The sequence below is a fragment of the Amborella trichopoda genome, chromosome 11, assembly GCF_054954075.1.
Source record: "Amborella trichopoda isolate Santa Cruz 75 chromosome 11, AtrichopodaSantaCruz75HAP2 v2.0, whole genome shotgun sequence".
Taxonomy (NCBI): Eukaryota; Viridiplantae; Streptophyta; class Magnoliopsida; order Amborellales; family Amborellaceae; genus Amborella; species Amborella trichopoda.
The window spans coordinates 30895562-30910913 of record NC_142346.1 but is presented as its reverse complement, the minus strand read 5'-3'; the positions used below and the strand labels follow the sequence as shown (position 1 = coordinate 30910913).

Sequence of the window (15352 nt, the reverse complement as noted above, 5' to 3'; positions counted from 1 at the left end):
ATATTTAATTATAAAATTTAAAGCTTAATCTGTAGATTAAACTATAAAAACTTAAAAATCTTGAAAATTGATGATCTAAAAAAAATATCATAATATGTACTACTTCCCGCATTTGAAATCCATTTTTTTCTTTTTCATGTTCATGCAATCTTAATATCCAGATGATCAATTTGAGGATATTTGACAATGAAAAGAACTCTTCTAGTTAAATTTTCAAAGGGGGTTCTAATTGGATTGTTTAGAGCCCCAAACGGAAAAGCAGTTACTCCTCATAGACCGGCACGTACAACATTTTCCACGTGCACCGAGCGAACCTACTCCCGACATGTCTCCGACTGCGAGAGCTGTCCAGTGCCTCCGTACGCCAGTGCGACGCGGGTCCCACACGCGGAGCAAACGTATTTATGATCCTTCCTGCGTGGTCCCACTTCCACCCTTCAGACTCGGCATCCGACTTACCGGAGCTCCTCTCCTGACACCGTGTCCTCTGAATGACGTCACCATTCCTTTGCACGTGTGAAAAGAAACTACGCGCAAACGAAGAAAGGGCGACGAGCTATTCGCGTTTGTTTCGTCGGGAGTCGAGGAGACATACTTCAGAACTCTCTCCCTCCTCTCTCTCTCTCTCTCTCTCGGCTGTGGAACTTTCAGCAACTCGTTCAGGTTCTCTTTCTCTCTCATCTGAAGCTTGATATTATCTCTTCAGTTTTGTTTCTCTCTCTTCTGTTTTGATGGCTAAGCTCTCTATCCATGTATCTGTGTTGTATTTTACCTATCTATCATTTGATTATTGTTTGTGTGCTCTGTTTCGGATTTTGAATGTTAGATCCATTTTGGTAACTTATAAGGATTGTTGACGATATCCATCAATTTAGTAAACTTTGTGGTGGTAGATGCACCTAGGGTTTTTTGATTGGAATATGCGTCTGTGTGAATTGAGGAATTGGTTTATTTGATGTCATTAGTTGCTAAATTTTGAGATTTTTAGGGTTTCTTCATCTGTGTGTTTCCGCTCTCTGGAGTCTGGGACTTCTGCTTTAGTGTGGAGAGTTTTTGTCTTGCGCTCGAAACCTCTGCTAATTTGGGGTTTTAGGGTTTACTGTTGTATGGGTTGCTGCTATATTGATTTCTCTCAGCTCAACTGCCTGTAATAAGTTCAATTCCCATGCTTCTGTACTTTTGGTTTTGATTGATCCTCTGTTCTTTTGCTCTTGATCTCTTTTGCATTTGTATCCAGTTCGACTTTATCTGTGTTTTGGCAATATGGAGCATAAGTTTTTGTTCTGGAGAGAAATTGAGTTTAGTTTTGCTCTTTAGGTGCTATGTTTTTGGCCCTATGGGTAATTAGTCATGGGAATTGGATTTACTTTTATCCAGAAATTTCTGAGATTTATCAAGTTTCTGCTCCTTTTGCTTGGTTTCTTGGTGGTCGTTTAATTTGTAACATTATGGAAACACATGAGGGAAGAATGATTTTCACTTTGGTTGCTGTTGTGTCACTGTGATTCTCATGATTATCTTTGTATGGAGGCTGTCAATCTAAGTTATCTCTTTTCTTATCTAGAATATCTAGAATGTCCAATTGGGTTGAATATGAACTACACTGGTATTCACGTATATTTATCAGAGTTCAATTACACAGCTCAGGCTTGTGCTCAAGACCCTGAAAATGGAAAAATTAATATAATTTAAAAATTAAAGTGAGAAAAAAATTTGATAACATGCAACAAAAGCTTACCAATGGTGTGCGAAATGAGGCTTCAGATCCTTTATGCTAGGTGTTAATGCGAAATGAGGCTTCAGATCCTTTATGCTAGGTGTTAATGCAGCCCCAATAAAAAGTCGAAACCAATTTTGCACTCTTGACTTTGGATCTAGGAGATCCGAGTCTTTCAAAGTTTGGGAGGAATAGTATCCAAAATTCAACAATATAAAGTCATTTTTTGTATCTATGGAAAAAATAGCATCCGGTTGGACCAAGAGCACAAAGTTAGTTCTAGGGTTTGATTTTCGTTAAAGATCTACCATCTATTTTGAAATATATTTTTTTTTAAATCAGGCTAAAACTTGCCTAGTTTTCAATCTAGTACGAAATTATTGAAATCTAGCAATGTTTTTTGGAATTTAAGGCTTCTAATAGCTTTATCTAGTGAAATCTAGCTTAGGTTTCATGGATCAGAAGTTAGGGTTTTTGGGCTCCAGCGAGTGAGAAAAATCAAACAAGGGGGGCAGATTTCCACCCCATTTTATTTCTGATTCAGCGTATAGTACTCAGGAAAGTCCTGTAATGGCTCCCCTGAAAACTGTAGAACTTAGGTGAGTCTGCCCGAGTCCTACAATACTAGGGTGAGTTTGTACAATACTCACCCAAGTACTGTACAGGTATTCCACCAGTGAAAAATCAAAGAAGGGGGGCAGATTTCCACCCCATTTTTATTTTCTGATTCAGCATATAGTACTCAGGCAAGTCCTGTAGTGACTCCCCTGAAAGCTGTAGAACTTAAGTGAGTCTGCCCGAGTCCTACAATGCTAGGGAGAGTTTGTGCAATACTCACCCAAGTACTGTACAGGTATTCCACCAGTGTAATGACGTACCTTATACGTACGTTGGCAGGGTGCCGAGGCAAAATTAACTCTGCCAAGTTCAAATTGACTCGCCGATTCTTTGAGCACTGATATTTGTTGATGCATATTGTGCTTTTACCTCTCATCGCAAGTGTCTTTCCCAAAGCTATGTTATTATAAATCATGCAGTGATTCTTATATATAAGCAGTTGGAAAGTTACCCAGCAAAATAAAAAGGAAAAAGCTTGGGATAATTCATATACTTCATTAGTTCTTGGTTACCTATCTCATACAGGTTAATGAGATGTTAATGTTCAATTTGAGCACAAGGAAAGTATGTTTCTTTTTAACTCTTTCTTAATATAAGGGTCCTTGCAGGCTGATGGCCATTCCTTGGAGGTTATAGCTCGAAATGATAATATGATGTATTGAAATTTATATCAGTATTCATTTTTTGTCTATTTCCTCATGGTAACATGCCCCTTGCTGACTCATTTAGGAACCTAAAGAGCTGATGCCTGATCGGAAAGGTTTTTGATGTTCATTCTCTCTTATCTTGGAGAAGATGTCCACTTTCAAGGTATGCTTCTATTCGTATTAAATGAATGACTTTGGATGTAGATGCCTGTACAGTGCTTTTATAGATCCATGGATCTTCCTGTTATTGTGGCAAAATTACTATACTCTATGGAACTCGGTTTCCCTACATATTTGTCCATTAGACCGTTTAATCATGATTCTTCTTTTCGGTATTTTTGATGTGTTTTTGGTTCATTGCATGTGCACATCCCTTAGGCCTAAGTTCACATTGCTTGTAATAGAATGTAATAGGCAAATGTATTAGGAAACGGAGAATGGGAGGGTAGAATATGCTTTTTAGAAAATAAATAAAAAGAAGGAACCCTGATAATTTCTGCAAACAAATGGGAAACAAACTTGGGAATAAGACTGGATAAAACATGTTGGAAACCACATTAAGAAATGCATAAGAAATGCAAAGTGCATCTTTGCAGATGCTCCTTCCCAATGTCATAGAAAAATTCTTTCTTGTGGGGGTAAATCCCCATGAGAATATGTTTTATTTATATACTTATTTATTTTGATTAATATAACTTGAGAATATGATTGGACACAAAAGATCAAATGTTTGATCTATCTGTCATTACTGACCTTCCATTCTCCTCAATTGACAGCAGTTAAGCTAGTAGTGATGGCTTTCAGACAGGTAAATGATGCATATCTTTCTGACGAGTAAATGATGTATATCTTTCTGACGAGTAAATGATGCCTATCTTTCTGACGGGTAAATGATGCCTACTCCAAGCCATTAACTTCATGCGACAGCTCCCAATGTGATGGGCAGCTGATATGTACAACAAGAAATTACACCCCTTGTTTGGAAATTTCAAATGTAATGGAACAGCCCCAATGCACTTTGTTTGATCATTAAAGATAGCATATTATGGTACTTGTCTTATCATTGTTAAAAGGAAGTGGTGATTAGTGATTATTGAGTTCCCTAAAACAGTTGTCTAGATAATTTCATCAGAAATAGTTGAAGTCATGCATTATTGTGTGCTGACTGCTGACACTTGACTTTGATACCTGAGCTTGTTTATGCCCAACTATCCCCAGATATTGTAGATTGAAACAAGTGCAAAATTTTAAATAATTACATTACATTACATACGGTGTGATCCACACCAGTAGCAAAATGGACTAGAGAAAAAAGAATTAATAATCTAAGATATGTGTAGTACAACTCTTAAGGAATAATGGTAAAAAATCATTACATGACCAGCTTAATCATCATGATAGGCATTGGTGGCCACCATGAATTAATATAAATCATGATAACGATTTGATAGATGATGAAGATGAGTTGGTTAACACTGAGTAGGTACATGGATTTCTATAGAGCTAAGATATTGGTTTGGATCTGTAATGATTGCCAGAGTAGTGGACTAGATTAGGAGCCTGATTGCAAGATTAAGAAGTAGATGTACTTTTGGCTATTGGTAGTGAGTTGTGATGATTTGCTAGGTCTCGACTCAGAGTGGGGTGCTGATTACGAGGTAGCCTAGGAGTAGATTTGTATGTATGTCATTAAGTGTTTCTTTTGACCGTTAGTATGTCATGAGGCGTTCAATATTGGTTACAAATGATATTTGTGTGACATTGGTAGATAGTGTTATAACTAGGAGAGTATTTTCAAGATCTGGACTTGTACACTTCGACAGTTCAACCATATTTATGTTTATCTGACGTTGTTGTGACCTATTGGAGGAAACTTCGTCCTTTTATTGATATTCATTCTTTTATGGACGAATGACTGTTCATAATTTTATTTTAGATTATTTTCTACATCTGTTTATCTATCACTATGATTACACATTTTAGTTGTAAGGGAAGAAAATGATTCCTTTAATAGTGTAAATTTATTTGTTTATCCATGTGTTATGGGGTAATATTGCATAATAGATTTGGAATTGACTTCGGGAACCTTTGCGATGGTCTTGCTTCTAAAGCCAGCACGTTGTTAGTGATTCCTGGGCAGTTACATAGTGGTCTTGAACTGTTGTGGATTGTAGGGGTTTCAGAACATAGTTCTATATTTTCCATGTTCCCTTTTTGTGTAGGGTTTTACAGCCATATATAAAATGTATACATGTGTCCTGGGTCTTATAACCTTTAGGAAAATAACTTCCAGAAATTCCAGCACAGATTTCTTCATTTCTCAGGGACTGAAGTTCTCGCCTTGGTATTAGAGCAGCTTCCTGCTTAAGACTCAAAACCATCTCCTATTGGAGAGTACTAGCATAGCATATGATGTTGTTTGTCTTTCCGTGGGTTGGATTCTTCCTGCACATCTAGATATTTTAGTTGGAGTTTCTGGTTGGGATGGGCAATACTTGTTGTGCTTTGCCATGAGTTTTATTTATTTATTTATAACATTGCAACCATAGTTACCGGAATCTCTGCGATTCCGGTTCCGAAACCCGTTTCCACGTTTCCGTTAAGGAAACTCCACGTAAACCCTTTTTTTGAACCAACGAAACTTGATTCCTTTATTTTGGAATCTCGATTCCGTACCTAGGTGGAAACCTTTTTTTTGCAACATAGGAAACTTGATTCTTTAATTTCAGAATCTCGATTCCTCACATATGTGGAAACCTATTTTTGGAACCAAGGAGACTCGATTTGTTAATTTCAGAATCTTGATTCAACACTTCTTTTAAGAATATTTTTCGGAACCAAGGAAACTCGATTCCTTAGTTTTGGAATCTCGATTCCTTATTTTTGGAATCTCGATCCAGTAGATCTAGAGAAACTTGAACCCCCTAATTGTGGGTAGACGCTCCCAAATAGATTGAATCTGACTTCTAGCGAGGTTTAAATCTTGATTCCTTGTTAAATGAATGATACACGATTCTACAAATAATGGAACTCATGTCGTCAGGATTTTGAATCATCTGTACCATATAAAACATTGGTTTCTTGTAAATAATAACCACAAAAGTAATGTTTTATTTTCTAGTGGATATCATGTTTTGAGGTCCCAAACGATAGCATTAGGCAGCATGTGTACCGAAGGGAATTTAATGAGATTATGTTGCTTTTTTAGTTATCTTTATAGTGTTTCTTATATTTGCGTTAATGTAAATTGCTATAGTTTTTTGCTCATAGTTATGTGAATTGCTTAAGTGAATTTGCACCCCTTCTCGCCTTGCAACATTGCTTAGTACTGTACTACCGATTGCAAAATGGTTATTAGTAATGTTATTTTTACTCTTTTTTTCCTGATTTAAATGCTTATAGAATAATGTTCCTTATATTTGCGGTGATGTAAATTGCCTTGGTTTCTTAATCTTACTCATATGTTATGTGAAATTATTGAAATGCCCATAGGATAATGTTTCTTATATTTGCGGTGATGTAAACTGCCTTGGTTTCTTAATCTTGCTCATATGTTATCTGAAAAGACTGCTTAAGTGATCTTACACCGTGTGTAGCCTTACAACATTGCTTAGTATTGAAATACTGAATCTAAAGTGGTTATTAATAATGCTAATTTTATTTATGCTCCTCTAATTTAAATTCCTATAAAATATTGAAATCATTTAATAACATATAAAGCAACACATATGGACTGACGATTCTACACAACAACATATCTATGTACCACATATGTCAGAAACTCGAATCAAGTGATGTCAGAGACTCGATTCTGCTATTGTAATTCTCGATCTCAAATCAGCATGGATCTCTTATCCATATATTTCAGAAACTTGATTCCAAACATGTTAGAAACACAATTCCATTGATGGAAACTCGATTCCGAATATGTTAGAATCACGATTCCATAAATGATGGAAACTCGATTCTGCATATGTCGGAAACTCGATTCCGCATATGTCTGAAACTCGATTCCATAGATGACGGAAACTCGATTCCGCATATTCATGAAACTTGACACTTGGAGTGTCGAACCCAGTGGGATGGGAATCTCGATTTCTAGGAGGCCGGAATCTCGGTTTCATATGTGGATGAAACTTGGACCTATTCCGATCGATACTCGATTCCTGAAAATTAGGAATCTCATTCCCAGTGATTCCTAATGTACAGACAATGATTCCTACAATGGGAAACTTCTGACCAGGCGCGATTCCGGTTCCTCAAACTATTCGGGTTCCCAAGCATTTTCAACAACTATGATTGCAACACCAAAAGCTGCTGAATATTGCAATAAACAAAGCCATCTCAAAGCAAACAGCTCAAGCCAAATGCAATCCTATATTGTCCCTAGCACAAAAATCACAATATATTGGTTACAAACCAAACTTGCGGGCTTAATTCGACAATACAACTTAAGATAGGATGAAATTTCCCATCCATTTTGTTCAAAATGTATCTCGGGTTTTGTGTATAACTTACCTTCGTCATCGCTAATCAATTTGCATGTATTGTTTTTCTAATCGTATAATTTGCATATTCTAAGTCTTAACACCCCAAACATACAAGACACATCGAAGCTGACGATCTTTTTTATGGTGAGAAAGTGATTTTTGAGATCTTATGTATTCTTCATGTGAGAAGCGTAGTTAAATTTGCAGACACATTTACGAAGGCCTTTGGAAAAACAAGGGCTACATGACATCATGGACAAATTGGGCATTATTGATATCGATGCACCTTGATGGAGCTAAATGTTAGATACTGCTATAATGACAGTATGCATCTTATTTCCAACATTATTATCATCAAAGATTATATTATTGCACTTGTTATTGTAAAGTATGTTATAACGCAGGTCTATCATTTACTACTTGGTTACAAGAGAACGTATGAATATGATATATGCTTCATTTGTAGCTGACATACTACAACAAAAGGTGGTGAAGTTGCAGCAGCGCATGTTGAGCTTTCTTCTGCAACTTGCCTAATATTTCATCATTCATGGAAAGACGAATGATGAATCTACTCATTGACTTTTTGAGCAAAAGAAATCTAGGTTGGTGGATGGAGAGATTAAATATTTAGTGATGATTTGTAGAGGGGTTATGAGAGAAATCCCAGTGAGTTAGCTGGTAATTGCCTAGGTCCACTCAACCCACAATGTTGTCCGCCTAAACACTTGCATCACAAACACCTGCTCGAGTATTTTAGGTTCTTGTTTTGAGGTGGTTGACCTGCTGACTGCTTTTGGGCATTTTAGGTGTATTCTTTTGTACCTCGTGCAGTTTTGACACCATAAGCCCATGCAGAGACACATTATATTTGGATTTGTCATATATCTCCCCAGTCTCTCTGGACACGGATTGTTGAGTTGGAGTCCTGGTATCTAGAACCTTGAGAGAAAGAAAAGTTCTCAATGATGCTTTCAACTCTGGAGAAGATATTTACTAATGCCATGTGCATCATGAGATCTTGTAAATCGTCTCTCTTTTGGGAGTGCATTTGTTGTTGCAATTATGCAATGGAAAAAGTTTATATAAGGTTGACACCTCAAATTGTAGAAATGCGGTGCACCTCAAAAATCCATCTGAAAAGGCTATTTTGATGTTGGACAACCATCTAATTGATCATCTCGGCATTGAGATGCATGGATATTAGAAAAAAGAAAAAGATTTCAAGTTCAAAGAATAGTACATCTCGCAACACATTATCTAGACCATCCATTTTCAAGATTTTCATGCGTTTATAGATCTACTTGATTTGAACCACTTTTGGAGTTTAAAATTGTATGATTAGATATGACAATAGATTCTCGTGGCTTCCTAAAACTTTTGACACGAAAATTGCATCTTATGACAAAGTTTATCGGTGCACCTTCCTTTGATTGTTTAAGGTTACCACCTTATGTAATTCTCAACTTGGTAGAAACAAGAATATGTTAAGAGTCTCATAGGGACTTTATTTCTTCCTAAAGAGTATGGTTTTTATCCTCTTATACATCATGTTGATTCACAGTTCACTATTAGTTTGTAGGCTCATGACTTACTGGGGATCTGATCAACCACTTAGTCAACTCAAATCATTACTTAGGCAAGTCCACAATTCAGTCACACAGACTGTGAATTTAGGGATTAAAAAGATATCTTGTTATCATGAACAGTTTGAAAGGATTGCTAACATCTTCTATAAAAATCAGGGAAAATCAATTCAAATATTGAAAGAAATACTCATGCCATATTCCATGTCTCTAAGAATGAAAGAAACCAGTTTGAGCATTTGTCAGTTTTCTTTTTCCAAAATCTGATCAAAACTCTGTTCTTATTGCTCTTGAGAAGGTAATGACTACTTCCACTTGGTAATGGGGGTCATTTATTCCAATTTCCTTGCATTTGCAGGACGTGGTGAATTCAGAAGCCACTTAAATACTTAGGTCACTGCACAATACCTATCAAAAAACAAGGAAAAAGCTAAAAAGGGGAGAGCAGAGGTTACCACTGGAGTTTTTTTAGATAATGCAGTAGATAATAAATTATTTTCTCTCATAATATTGGGTACTTGAGTGCTAGTCAAGAGTGCTTTTGCTTTTGCGTTAAGAGATTCACTAATCTCCATGGGCCCAACAAATTTATTTAGTACTTTATATTGAAAATTGCAAGTAGTCTTTCCACTCTGAAAGCTCTGGGGTCCTTGAAGGTAGTACCATCAAAGTTAAGCTTCAGGTATCATTCTGTAGTTTATCTCAAGCTATTCTCCACTCTTGAATCAGAATGTTTATAGTTCGATTAATTCGTCCAGTACAAGTGCCCATTAGTTTGCTTTATATCTAAATGGAGAGAGGACGAATATAGGAGGTTGCAAAGAATTAAATACAACTTTCTTTTTACTAATCAATTTTATTTCTTTACTGTCAGAGATTGACAGGTATTGATCATAAAACTTGCAATATGGGAACTAAAGCTAAGTGGTTTCCAAGTTGGAAGTTTTTAGTTTTTGTAAAATCTTCTTTAATATCATTTGACTCCCATTTTCTCTTGGTTCTCTTGATGTGAAAATAAAAATGACAATTATCCTGTAGTTTATTGCTGCTGGCTTCCTAGAAATGGATTGCTCTCATCCTTTTCTTTTATTTTCTCCACATTTTGATTTGTTATGTGAATCGTATATAGTCCCCATCAAGTATGGAGTCCTCTTTATTGCATGTTTATGGTGAAATGATCTTGAAATTTAGAATGTGACAGTGAACTAATTGGTTGTATTGGTATTATTGCAGATTTAAACCTATTAATGGTACGTGTTCTGGCTTGCTGATTGACTTCTTTTCTCTTGAGCAATAGAAAGAGGAGGTGGCTATGTCAGCACTATACCTCTTGGTCAATCTTATTTACAAAATTGAAAATATTACTCAGGCATTTAACTTAAGAATCTACCTCGACTGAGATGAAAATGGACTTGCCAGCTTTTCTAGTGTCGACTATTCTTTTTATCCAGCTGGAGAAAGATTTCACTAGCAAGATTACAATCAATACAACTGGGGAATGTTCAACTTTTGGTGGTGTCATAATTGCCACCGCAAATCACTGATTGCCTCGGGCAGTTCACTAAGTTGGGTGAGTCAACAGTACTTTGATAATTGGCTTCAAGAAGCTCAGAGGTACAACTTAAATGGAAATGACAGTTTGACCATATTATTAGATACGTTGAGAAAGCTGCATGTGGACCAGGAGAATTCAAAAGGAACTTATCTGATGCTTGGGACAAGGTTCTGAATAATGAATATGGATGGAGAAACACAGGACCTTAGCAAGAGCTCAAATTCTCGTGACCATGAGCAAAGATGTACTCTTGAATCAAGATCATCACCAGGAGTGAAGTCTTCAGATTGTGTAAATTCCAGAAGTCCATTAAAAGAGGGTGCCCATGTAGAAGGTGAGACAAGTGGTTCCAAAGCCCATCATCTTTCCAATCACTTGGAACCAGTGAATGATGTGAATGTTTCATTTCGTATTAAAGGAACCTTAAAGACAGCTTCAGATAAGGAAAATGCAAAAGGTTCTCCCTTAGAGGCACACCATCATGGCTCTATTTCTGAGGAAGTCATGGACAACAAATGCCGATGCCTTACAGATACAGATTTACCTCTGGGTACCTCGGAAAGAACTGCTTCCACAATTAAATGCAGGTCTTTAGAAAATCGAACTGCTCTTAATCATGAAAAGGCTTCAGAAAATCCTGAAGTGAAAGAGCAGGATGATAAGAAGCTTGTTACACCATTAGCTCCTAATGTTGCCGCTCAAAAGGACTTAATTGAAGCTGATTCATGTGATGTTGATGTGAAAGTGAAGGAGAAAATGGTCTGCAAACATCTTGAGGATTCTCATATTTCAGAGGAAAAAAACTTGAACAAGGGTGTTGATGATGGGTCACCAAATTACTGGAAAAAAGTAATGGAGCAGAGACCTGAGAATCAGATTGGTGAGCCTTTGGGTTCCAAGTCCATCCAATATGCAACTGGGACCTTGCTTGGAAAACAAGAAATCTCAGGTTCTATATCAGAAGATGATGGAAGTTTTAGAACAGAAGATGGAAGGAACACTTTTCCTTGTAAATTGGATATGAAAATCAAGCGTGAAGGCTCCATGACCTCAGTTGAGAAGGTCAATGATTCTAAAGTGAATCTGGAAAAGAAAAATGAAAATTTCCTTAAGAGTAGTGCAGATATGGAGTTCGCATATGCAGTTGACGATGCTCTGGAGGTGGCTCGGCAGGTGGCAAAAGAAGTGGAGGAGGAAGTCGGTATTTATAGAGAGGCACTTTGTAGCTCTTCCTGTGATAAGGACATGAACATTGAAACCACTGTGAGCACCGCTGATTCCATAGAAGCTGAGAAACATTCAATGGTTACTGGGGATGAGCAGGAGCAAATCACTCAAGACAGTTCTGAATCTTCTGATGATGAGATGGGCTCCAAGAGGGCATCTGGATGTGAAGGGTTGATTTCAGAGAGGAAAGATGTAATACGAGAGGAGAAATGTTCTTCAATGATGAAAAATGAGGACAGGCTATGTGAACAGGAATCATCTCAATTGACAACCATGGCACAAGAATCAGCCACCAATGATCCCCGACATCTCTGCGGTTTTGATTTAAATGAAGAAGCTGATTACCCAGATCAATCAATGGCGGTGACTGTTTCTTCTAGCTATGTTAATAACTTGACTGCACCAATCCCTGTGGTGGGTTTTCTAAGAGGGCCTGTTTCCTTACCTGTAACTCCATTGCACTTCGAAGGCAAGCAAAGCTGGATAGGATCTGCAGCAACTAGTGCATTTCGTCCAGCCTCACTTCGAAGGACACCTGATAAAGACAGTGCATGTTCTGTTGAGGAGAGCAACTCTAACCTGAAGCATTCTCAACGTTCCCTCTGTATTGACCTTAATGTTGCCGATTCTTGTGATGATACAGCTATGGATTTGTTATCACAAAAGGAGGTCCCCATCTCATCTGGTCATCCTTCTGGAGACTCTTCAATTGAGGTCAGTTCGAGAAGGGCAGAGAAGCTCAATTTGGACCTTAATCGTCTAAGTGAGCAAGATGATAACTGCAAAGATCTCTTATCTGATTGGAGGATGGAAAGCCGATTACCGCAGCTTAGAAATGGGGTCTGTAGCCCTTCACCTACATCATCGTCGAGGCCTTGTGTGAGGGATTTTGATTTGAATGATAACCCATCATCCCATAGTGAGGTGCATGATCGTCAAGCACCTCAAGGAACTGGTGGAAAAAGTGGGATTTCCAATGTTTCTGTTGTTTCCATCATGGGAACGAGAGTTGAAGTTAATTGTAATAATGCTCCATCGGCTCCTGCACCTAGGGTTGATCCAAGCACGATGCAAAACTTTAGTGGCAGTCAGTATGGACCAGAATTCATGAATCAGTCATTTTTGTTGTCTGGGCCTGCTCTCTCAATGGCACAAGTGGGGAGAGTGCTACCTATTCAGGCAACTCTTGCTTATACAGGGCCACCTGCTTTTGCTTACAATGGTATGGGACTTGGCCACACAATTCCTCTACCTTCCTCCATGTATGCATCAGGTGGTGTGCCTTACATGGTGGACTCTCGTGGGGCTACAGTTGTTCCCCAAATCATGGGACCTGGCAGTCTTTCCTTTCAAAGAGCTTCCCCATATGTCATGGGAGTTGCCAGTGCATCAGCCGTGAATGGTATTGGCATTTCATCAAGGCCCAACCTTGACCTGAATAACTCAATGGTGGAAGAGCAGATGAAGTCGTTTCAGCAGGTTGCTTCATCTGGGTCTGTTCCTCCCATGAAGAGGAAAGAGCCAGAATGTGGGTGGGATTCTTACCAATTCGCCTACAAACATAATACATCATGGCGCTAGATTATTGAGGCTACAGTATAAATTACTCTATGACCTTTTGTATCTGGGCTACTTTTGTCTCCATTCAAGTTTGAACTTTTTACATTCTTTTCAGGGGCCTGACCTGCTGAATTGAAACCAAGAGTGGAAACCTGATATGGGTTTTCCAAGCATGCCATTTCACACCCTTGTAATTTCTCTTTTGACAACATCATCTTCATCAGCCTCCCCACTGCGCTAGTTCACTTTATTGGAACTAAATGACTGCCCATCCGCTGGTTCGCAATTCGTAGTTTGTGTGAAATAATTATTACCTTTTCGGTTCGTCATGAAACCTATATCCTTCCATTTTTTTTGGTCACTGTGCAATGTAGACCTATGCAAGGGGGGTCTCCTGATTAGTATTGTACATGTTATTTTTCAAATCATATTGCTCTAACAAATGTAATTCCTATAAATCTACTATGAACGTGGTCATTTTCTTACTACTATTGAGCTACTCTTGGAGTTGTGTGCATAAGCCATCCTACCAGAACATTGATCAAATATGTGCATGTATTTGTCTGTTAGCTCTCTCCCGAGAAAGATACATTTTTGTAGTGGTGTTAGAAAAGTCAACTGCAATGCGAAAACTCTCTCTTTTATATATATATATTGGTTATTCTAGTATGCATTGTACTTGTGGTAGGTTTAGAATTTAGTACTTTAAATTTTTTTATTATAAAATACCTGAAATTAAAATTCAGTACTTCTAAATCTTTTACTATAAAATACCCTTACACAGTTAAAAATGACTTTTTATATATATATTTCATGTACTTTGGAAAGGGTATATGATCTTTTTAAAATCCGGTAAAACTCAATTGCAATTTCAAATTCAAAAAAATTCTCTATTTTGAATGAAGGACCTCAAAAGTTTCAAGTTAGCGATTGATAACATGCTATTTGAATATTTGTAAGGCCGTTTGATGTCAAAAATTTCGAAGTATTAAATTTTAAATTCTCTACCAAAATAAATTTTTATTTTTTAACGTTGTTAATCTAATGATAATAAAGTTCTGTGAAAAATTTGGAAAGAAAAAAGATTCTTTTAAAGCTTAGATCTAAGCATCTCAAGAAAATGGACGGTCTTTGTTAATTGAGCTAAAAAAACACTTTCTAAGTTGTGTTTTCAAAAAAAAAATTTTGTGATTGATCAATAGAGTGACAAGAGTGTATATTTAAAATTTCAGTAAAAAAAAATGCCCCTAACTTGGTTTTTGAAGTTCATTATATTACGATACAACTGTTGCATGAAATCACTTCAAATATAGGGCAAAGATTTCATGCAATGGTTGCATCATAGTATAATGTAACAACACTTCTAGAAAACCATTTTGTGGTATTTTTATGACCCAAAATTTTGCACACATACTCTTTTCATCTCAATAATCAATCCCTCTCAAAAAATAAAATTCAATTTGAACCTTAGATACGGTCAAAATAAGTCTTCTAACAACGAATCTAGACCATCCATTTGGGGAATTTCAAGATTTTAGCCTTTACAAACTCAAATTCATTTTTTTTATTTCGTAACATTGTTCATCTAATAATAATAAAGCCATCTAAAAAAATTGGAAAAGAAAAAATCCTTATCAAAGCCTAGATCTAAGCATCTTATCAAAATAGATGGTCGGGCTAAGAAAATACTTTCAGGTTTTATTTTCAAATTTTTATTTCTTATAATTGTTCATTAGAATGAAAATAGTGTATATTTCAAAATTTGGATCAAACAAATGGCCTTAAACACTACGCAACGCCTATGAGCAAAAATGAACAATGTTTTCGCTCATAGGCTCATCACCGTTCGAAAAATAGGCGACGTGCGTTTTTCGATCGCCACGGACATAACATGTCTGTGGTGGTACCGTCATAGACATACTAGGTCCATGGTGGCCAAAAAATCATGTGGA

At 37.0% G+C, this 15352-nt stretch overlaps 1 protein-coding gene across 4 annotated transcripts; it reads left to right on the top strand.

Moving 5' to 3' along the window:
• Window positions 1–573: 573 nt before the first annotated feature.
• Window positions 574–13917, top strand: LOC18449057 (uncharacterized). Of its 4 annotated transcripts, XM_088851738.1 has the most exons (4): window positions 574–663; window positions 3065–3145; window positions 10292–10308; window positions 10428–13917. In XM_088851738.1, the coding sequence occupies exon 4, from the start codon at window positions 10791–10793 to the stop codon at window positions 13419–13421; it is 2631 nt and encodes an 876-aa protein (XP_088707864.1). In that variant the 5' UTR covers window positions 574–663; window positions 3065–3145; window positions 10292–10308; window positions 10428–10790; the 3' UTR covers window positions 13422–13917. The 4 variants fall into 4 exon arrangements, 3 of the variants coding, with proteins under 3 accessions (XP_088707864.1, XP_006859168.2, XP_088707865.1); XR_016044298.1 differs by lacking the exons at window positions 10292–10308; window positions 10428–13917 and adding an exon at window positions 7939–8691; XM_006859106.4 differs by having other exon boundaries at window positions 10292–13917.
• The last annotated feature ends 1435 nt before the right edge of the window (window positions 13918–15352 follow it).